At 37.3% G+C, this 8,502-nt stretch overlaps 1 protein-coding gene across 1 annotated transcript in view; it reads right to left on the bottom strand.

The window, feature by feature from the left end:
- Positions 1-800: 800 nt before the first annotated feature.
- MPHOSPH10 (M-phase phosphoprotein 10 (U3 small nucleolar ribonucleoprotein)) overlaps positions 801-8,502 on the bottom strand; it is an 8,533-nt gene continuing 831 nt past the window's right edge. The window contains exons 2-11 of the mRNA XM_009885787.1: positions 7,251-7,893; positions 6,259-6,404; positions 5,674-5,848; positions 5,217-5,358; positions 4,713-4,780; positions 3,849-3,986; positions 3,517-3,627; positions 3,178-3,285; positions 2,441-2,671; positions 801-997 (exon numbers count right to left, since the gene is read on the bottom strand). Of these exons, the coding sequence (XP_009884089.1) occupies positions 848-997; positions 2,441-2,671; positions 3,178-3,285; positions 3,517-3,627; positions 3,849-3,986; positions 4,713-4,780; positions 5,217-5,358; positions 5,674-5,848; positions 6,259-6,404; positions 7,251-7,893 (1,912 nt within the window). The 3' untranslated portion in view covers positions 801-847. The remainder of the gene's footprint in view (positions 998-2,440; positions 2,672-3,177; positions 3,286-3,516; positions 3,628-3,848; positions 3,987-4,712; positions 4,781-5,216; positions 5,359-5,673; positions 5,849-6,258; positions 6,405-7,250; positions 7,894-8,502) is intronic.

The following is an 8,502-nucleotide window of genomic DNA, read 5'->3' as shown; positions in this document are numbered from 1 at the left end:
CCCTGCCTCTCGCCCGCCCCGCCGGTCCCTACGCACCGGCGCCACCGCCGCCGCGCGTCGCTCCCTGAGGGGGCGCGAGGGGCCGACGGGCCCCGCCCCACAGCAGAGAGCGGCCGCTGCGCGCCGCCAGGCCAGAGCAATGGATCACCGATGGCGGTGCGCAGGCCTGGGGAGCAGAGCGCAGAGCCTGGCAGCAACCCACCAAGTAGGACCTGTTCGTTTTAAGCATCTCGCCCTCTTTGCATTTAAAATTTCTTTTAACAGCAAAGGGCGAAAAACAGCTGTGATCTTTCTTTATAAAGGGGAACCTGAGGGACCTCCTTGTTTTATTCAGCCAAGAAAAGAGCAACACAGAAACATTTCTACCTCCAGCAATATCCTTTCGTGTGCTTACTGAGTTACTGCAGGCTTAAACAGGCTTCTGTGTCCTCCCTGTTTGATAATCACGATTTTGAAAGATAATTTCCAATCATACTGCCAGGATGCATCTTAAGTTCTTCAATAAATGCAGTTACTCCTGCAATAGATACAGAGCTATGACAGCAGCAGATACAAAAGCCATGGCCTATAGCCTAAAGACACCGAACAGTCACAGCACAAACCCCCAGTATTCTACATGGTTATGCATCTGCCCATGGCAAGAAACCTTTTGGGAATAAAAGGAGGAAATTGGAGCTCTATGGTAGAGAAAAAAAAAAAAGTAAAACCTGAAGGAAAGTGTCTTTGCATCACCTTAGAAGTTCACAGAACATTTTGAAGATAGACACAGAATAAAAGCTACTCAAATTCAACATTAATGTAGGAACATTTTAATATATACAAGATGCAGTGTATATAAAAAAGTAAATTACAATTTCAGTTTATGAACAGAGAGTGTTTTCTGCTTCTTCTGGTTCTTCTTTAATTTGTTTGCATCTTTGATTTCCATTTTTACTTGATCTTGTAGTTGAGAAAAGAAGGCCTGGGATGATTTCAAGACCTTGTCTTTCCCTTCATCCTGTCAATGGATAAAATACTTGTTAGAACCAAGAAACATACAAACAGTACCATTATACTACTTACTAGTTACTCACACATAATGGTATTTGACTTAAAAAATAGCCTGGTCGTTCATTTTCAAAGGATATTTTTCACTGCATTCTTATATCACTATCTAAAGAAATGAAGAGTACGTTCCCTTTCTAATTAGTAATTAGCATGGCAGGTAAGAACAGGCATCAGGAATAGACCCTTGCACATCATGAGCTACAACTACATCGCTGTATTTTGTGTTCTGCTCTCCTTTTGAAAAGGTAAGCACAAATGTTTTAGAAGGAATCAAGTTATTCTTCCTATTAGTTTTTAATACCTCAAAATTTCACAGATTGTTAAAATTTATAAGGCATCAGAGGCGGTACACAAGTTTACTGTCTTATAGCATGCAGAACAGAATCAATCCTGTGAGATTACAGAGAAGGCTCCACAATAAGAGGTAGTTAAATAAGAATATTCTATTTTGAAACACCTTAAGTTACTCAGAGCTTAGAAAGAACTAAATAGAAACCTCATCCTCCATTATGCACGCAAGTTGTCCCATTTAATCAAGTGGCATGAGTCAAATGCAGGAAATAAGAGTGTAAGTCTTAGCATTTGCAGGAACACCACCTTGTGAACTTTGAAATAAATAAAAAAGTAGTACCTAATGCAAACAATAATTTCTGCTTTGTGAATATATTTTGAAATAAAGTGATTGTGTCATACAATTTTTCACATTTTTTCATTTCTAAAGATTAAGTTGCTTACAAATTCAAATATATTTCATACTCTGAGCAAGCTTCTAAAGGTTCCAACAACCATTTAGGTCTGACACCATTCTACTGTAATGAAAGCAATAACATTACATAAATATGCATTATAAACAAGGGAGTCACTGCAAAGTGCAACCAAAGCTGTATTTTTTCAGACCGCTATACTGACATCATGCCATCAGGATAATCAGCAAAATCAGGACTAGAAAAGACATTCAACACTACTTTGCATAAGACAGTTACAAGTATGGATTAGAATAGTCCTTCCAAAACTGGAGTTCAAAAGAACACAGGGGAAAGTAAGGAGGGGGAAAAAAAAAAAAAGTGTTCATCTGCCCTTTCCATGTCTTCCTCCTACCTCTTTTTTCCAGAAGCTACATGTACCTTTTATTTGCTCAGACATAAATAAGGTAACCAGGTTTGGCAGTAAGCAGATATACCACTTGTGTACAACAATTTTTGAGGGGATGGAGAAAGATTAGGAGATGTAGTGGTGCCAAGAGGGATGGGAGGGAAACAAACCCTATACTTTGTAATTCTTTGTGATAAAGTTCCCTTTTCTCCCTCTAGCTAAATATTATCTGTCCTTGGGATTTCAATAGTCTTTAGCTGAGAAGCTCCAAGTTATACAGGACTACTTAAGAGCGCCTTACCTTGAGCAGAGTTGCTTTGCCTTCTTTTGTAAGCCTTTTTAATTTTGCTGCAGCAGCCTTTTTGCTAAGTTTTGTGCCTTGTCCTGGTTTCACCTTTTCAAGAAGCTTTTGACGTTTCTCCTTTTCTCTTAACTTCATACGTTTACGAAGCTTTTTCTTTCTTCGTTCTCGTTTTTTGTCTGTGGGAGTCTTTTCTGCATCTGTTTTCACATCACCAGCTTTGTTCTTTTCCTAAAGAGAACAAGACTTCTAGATCCACAAGCGTGCAAAAAAAAAGGCTCACTTCACAGTACTCAAATCTGTCTTAGATTTTCCATCCTTTCCAGTGTTTAGCCACCTCTGGGCGATGCCGCATGAAGGCAAAGGCCAAGAAATGGCAAAAGCTGGGAAGTGAGATTTGTACAGTTGATTGAAGACATGCTAATTCCTCTTCCCTACTGTCATTTAGCTTTCCCTTCCATATATATGTTGTGAAAATAATTACCATCACATAATAGTCAAGAACAAAAACAAAGCCTAATATTATAGCCTGGTGTAACCAAATAAAATTAACTATTTCCCCTCTTTCCAGTTACTAAAAAAAAAACCCACAAAAACACAACGCCACCACCACACCCCCAAAAAAAACCCCAAGATGAGGAACCCAAGGAGGGGGCAAAATTTTCCCATTGATCTGGCAGCCAGTACACCCTTCTATCAACAATACTGATCCTTACATGATTTTTATTTATATTTACCTTGATCTCCTCTGGTGCTAAGAGAGCAGCATCACTAACAGCAACTGGTGCTACTTCTTCCATACTTATTGCTGGAAGGTTCGAAACTATTTTAACTTCTGGCACAGGCTAGAAATAAGGAAACATATTCAGGACTGAGCACAGCAACTTGCAGCTAACTAAAGATACCAAATACTTTGTTTTATTCACAGGCATTTATAGAGCATTTAATACGAAACAAGAACAAGCTCAGTAACACTCAGTGTTTACTTTCCATTTCCCAAATATATTTTAAAGTATACAGTTTCAAAGAGGGGGGGGAAAAAACCCAACCCGCAGCTTTATGAAATATGTACTTACTGGTTTGGGTGTGAAGTGGAAGTTACAAAGCGCATCCAGCTTCAGGAAGAGTGAATCCATCATTTCCTGAATTTCTTTGTGTTCAGGATTTTCTTCCTCTTCGTTTTTTTGCTGCGTTAATAACACAATGTTACTGCGACACCATTCACAAAGCTATTTTACTAAAGTAAGACTGACAACACCACAATTCAGAGCCATTTCACTGGTGAACACTCAGAGAAAAATGAAAGTACTTCCACAACGCTGAAAGCAGAGTTAGCAGTGTGCACGTGAACATGTAAAATTATGCGACGTGAACTTCAAACTGAAAGGAAAGGCACTGCTTATGTTACCTGGTGAAGTTTCATGTATTCTTGCTCATAGATCTCTGCGAGACTCAGTTTACTCTTTTCATGATCCAAAGTGATACGTTTCTTGTATTCAAAAGCCTCTTCTTTTGGTTTTTCTTTTGGTACTACATCATCCCATGCCTGAGAAAGTCATAAATTAATGATCAAATGCAACTACAGTCAAAGGCTATTTAGCATATTTAGAACATTATTCAGATTACTTATCTGACACATGAACTAGTTTATGCATGTGGCTTCCCAAGAACTCATTAAGTTTCACACTTTCATTTGACAAAAAAGGTAGTAGAAGACTTACAGCTCTAGCTTGCGTGCTTATTTTTAGTGGATTGGGGCAAAAACTGTACAATAAATAACAAATGTGTTATTTTCTTAAGTACTTAAATATTCTCCCCCACGTGTACCTGTTCTTTTTTATTCAACTAATAACAAGCCTCAACAAGCTGTGGGATACAAATCTTCTATCAGTGGCTTTTAAGAAAAGTAAGTAAACAATTGAGTTTTGGTTAGTATTCAGAATGCTCAGAGCACTACAGTTATGGTCACAGACAAAATTTACAGACTGGCATTATATTCCAAATGAACTCCTTATAGTTTTATCTGCAAACACTGATTATTTTTTTTTTTTAAGCACACCAAAACCTAGCATGTAACAGGCATGTAAAAACAGAGCTCTTTAGAAATCTAAAGACACATTCATCAAGTAAAAACAATAAAACAGCCAGTTGCAGAAATTATTAGAATAACTCTACACCTTACATTTTAAGAGCTTCAAACTCATCCTTGGAATGTGCCCTGTGAATCAAGTATATGAACAAAATAGGGAAGAACAAGTAAGATAATATTAACCTCATCCAATATTCTCTGTTTAATGATATCTTCAAGCTGAAAAGTAGTTTCTTCCGTGATCACAGGTGCTGAGAAGAGAAAGACAAGAATTTTAAGATTAATGTTTCTCCAGCAAGAAATACTTTTTCATCTATGAAGAACAAACAACAAAGAACGTAAAGCCTTAACAAAAATGTCAGAATTGGAGACGAGGTGAGTAAATAATGTTTTCCTCTATCTTGAAGGATTACTGAAGACAGTAATCAAATTATGTAAGGCTTGTAAATGACTAAATCTGCCACCGAATTAATGAACTTTCAGTTAAGTTAAAAATGAACAAAAACCATTATAGTTTCCTGTTTTTTCCACCACGAAAACACACAACCTCAAAAACGCACCAAGAAGTTTAACTGAGTGTTTTGACACCCTGCTGTTGAGTCACAGGTGTTTTCAGCAAGGTGAAAGGGAAGAAAACACAACGTGTTATGCAACACGCTTTCAGGAAAGCCCTCTCTCGCTGCTTACCCATTCGGACTGCATGGTCGAAAAGTAGTGTTTCCTCCAAAAGGCTGTTTTCAGGTCGTTTTTGTCCAGTCACTTCTCCTTTAAGCTGCCAAGGTTTCTCCTCTAACAACCCTTCTTCTAAACTTTTTATTTTTTTGCTCATCTGAAAAACACAATTTCCTAAGAAGTTTAAAACAGAGTTCACAAGTAAACTCAAGGCAAGAAATTAATAGTTATTTCAGATACTTTTAAATCCTCCTCCCATAAAGACGAGGCAGTATACAATGGCATATATATCTGATGTAGATAAGCCACATTTTTTTTTCCTCTTAATTGTAAATAGCCTCCTCATACTTGCCAAACTCGGAACAAATTACACAATCATCTTAAAAAACCAATATATATAGGTCACTATTTTGACATATTAGCCAAAAACAAACAAACAAACAAAAAACCAAAAGAAAACCCCAAAAATTACCTTTTCCTGTCTCTTCTCAAAAGAAGACTTTATTACACTGGGATCGATGCCTGTCTCCAATTGCGTATCAGTAACATCTTCTGTTTCACTGTCATCTGGCAAACTGAAAGTAACTTTTTTAGACGCTTCTCTACTTCTCATATTTTCCATCATCATTTCATTCATATCCTCGACCCTGTAACATTAAAATTTAAAAAAAAAAGAAGGTTGAAAAGCCTCTATAATTTTTTACATGAAGCTATTTCAGCCATTAGATGTTTACCCATTACAACTAACCCACAGTTAAGAAATACAATAGGCTTCACTGAAACCTAAGGCAGGGGACACTAGGGAAACTTCTATATATTAAAAATGACTTTCAAAACCTGTAGTTACATCAATAATACATTCAAATAAATACCCAGAGACAATACTCAAAAGATAAGTAAATAAACTACTTTCTAAATAAGGTGACAATGCAAACCATGAACAGATAACAAAAAATGGCAAACCATGACCAAAGCGAGCCTGGAACTCACACTTGATTTTCTACTCCAGTGTAAAATTAACAAGGATATTTTAACTGTAAATAATGCATATACTTACTCAGACATGGTTTCCTCATTCTCCTCTTCAATAGCACTGTCTGCTTCCTCTTCCTGATCATCTTCAACATCATTAGCTGCTAAATCATCGTCATCAACCGGATCAAAAAAATCTTTGTATGTCAAGTCTCTAGAACTTTTTATTGGCTAAGAAGGGGAGAGTTAAAAAAAAAAAAAAAAGAGACCCCCAAACTGTTAGACGAACAGAAGTCTAAGGGTGTCCTGTCTTTTAAACTCTTTGGCACCTGGGGAATAACACTACTTGTGTAACAGTAACTCAGTTTACTGAAGCACTAACCTGTGGTAGGGCATTTTAGTAAAACTAATCTCTTTTACAAGTATTTAAAATATTCTATCACTTGAATTTATTTCCAATTTCAACATATACGGAAATCAAAGTGCAGTAGGTTTTGCCAATTACTTGTTGGAATGTGTAGGTTCCAGGTTCCCTTATACCCTGTGCATAGTTACTTGCTAGTGACAATCTCTGGTAATATTAAATACTAGAAGACTTATTTCTGAAACAAGTACTCAGCAATTTAAGTTAAGTCAGAGTTACAACACCATGTCCCTGGAAAAAGAAGTTGCCAAAAGCCCTTTGCTCTGCATCAGTCACCTTAGCGATCTCTAATTGCCAGATGTCAATGCTGTGTGACGCATCTTTTTCATTGGCTGGGTCACCTATTCTGCAAGGTCACTTATTTCTTATGACATACTATCTCTTCCTTTATTCATGCGAAAAACCAAGACCCATCTAAAGAAAGACTGAAATAGCAGGAGGGTATGTTCTACTACACTGGGACATTTTGTTAACAGATATTCATATTAAATATATTACTAAAGTAAAGCTTCAGAAGTAATCATAAGTCACATAATCAAATTAACTTGGTAGTTTCTACTCAGAGTTCAACAATTTACAGTCACTCTAACAGGTATCAGCTCTCGATTTAAAGGAAAAGAGAGACCAGAAAATTGATTTTCTTATATTCTTACTTTGACTTTAGCTTCTTCAGACTCTTCTTCCTCATCATCTGAGATGATGTCCTCAAAATAATTAATATCTTCTTCCTCCTCCCTGTTTTCATTCTCTGCATGTTCTAAAAAAGCTTCCATCTCAGCCAGCTTAAAAAACTTGTCATCCACTATAGATTTTCTTCCTATTTTTTTCAATGTGGTTTCCCTAGCTGTTTTAGTTTGTTGCTCCAGTGCTTCAATATCGAAGTCAATATCAGAATCCTCATCACTATATTTCTGCACTACACTTTCTTCGAGTGTACTTTGCTTTTCTTTAGCTTTAGTTTTATCTTTTGTACAAACATTCTTCCGTTCAGTTTCTGCTTCCATTGTGTTGTCTTGCTTGTCGCTGCTGGTCTCTGCATCAGAGCTATCCTCCTCCTGGTCTGATAGAAGGCAAAGATCTTCATCCTCAGCATCCCTTGCAATGGATTTCTTGAAGAAATCGAGAACTGCATTGTTCTGGAGCTCTAGTTGTTGCCAAATCTGTTCTTCATCAAAATTTTCTATCACCAGCTCTTTTAGAGGACCCCCACGAACTATATTATTTCCCAGAGCTTTATTCAAATCATATAGAGTCTTTGTTAATGCTCTGAAGTCAGCAGCCAGTCCATCTTGCACGCTAAGAGCAGAAAATAAATCAGAGCTTTAAAAACCACAACAGTTAATATTATTTTTGTTCTCTATTTTGCAGAACTTACTAGCTTTCATTCATTTCACACCTGCCATTAAATTAATCACACAGTCACACTGCAGCTCTTTTTATGTCTGCTTAGGTATTTTGGTGCTGCAGAATAGCACCTTTCAACAATTACTGCTGTTGCTTAATATTTCTACACATCTCTTGGCCTGCTGCTCCTAAACGTTCCTAGAAATAAAGACATTATAATTACTAAGCCTGTCAGTTTCACTACACTTTGTGTATGATGTAGCGGCTGGGCAGAATATTCCACCCTTCTACAGTTGCATCTTATTTTATCTTGAGCATATTTAAGCACTTCAGACGTTTTGGGGAAGTAAATAGTACAACACTAAACACCTCACACATCCAAGATACGGACTGTTGGTTTTAAAAAGGTAATTATCTTCCTCCGGTGCCTTACTCCACTGTTTTTATATTTAGATAGTCTCCTCCAGTTTTTTCTCTAGAGCTACCAATACTTCAACAGAGCCAGTACAAACAGAACCCTCCGTTCCCCGATTCCCGAACGCTGAAGAAGGGAACGGGATA

This window comes from Charadrius vociferus, unplaced genomic scaffold (assembly GCF_000708025.1).
Source record: "Charadrius vociferus isolate BGI_N301 unplaced genomic scaffold, ASM70802v2 scaffold325, whole genome shotgun sequence".
In the NCBI taxonomy this organism is placed as follows: domain Eukaryota; kingdom Metazoa; phylum Chordata; class Aves; order Charadriiformes; family Charadriidae; genus Charadrius; species Charadrius vociferus.
The sequence above is the reverse complement of the archived record's forward strand: the minus strand, read 5'-3'. Positions and strand labels throughout refer to the sequence as shown.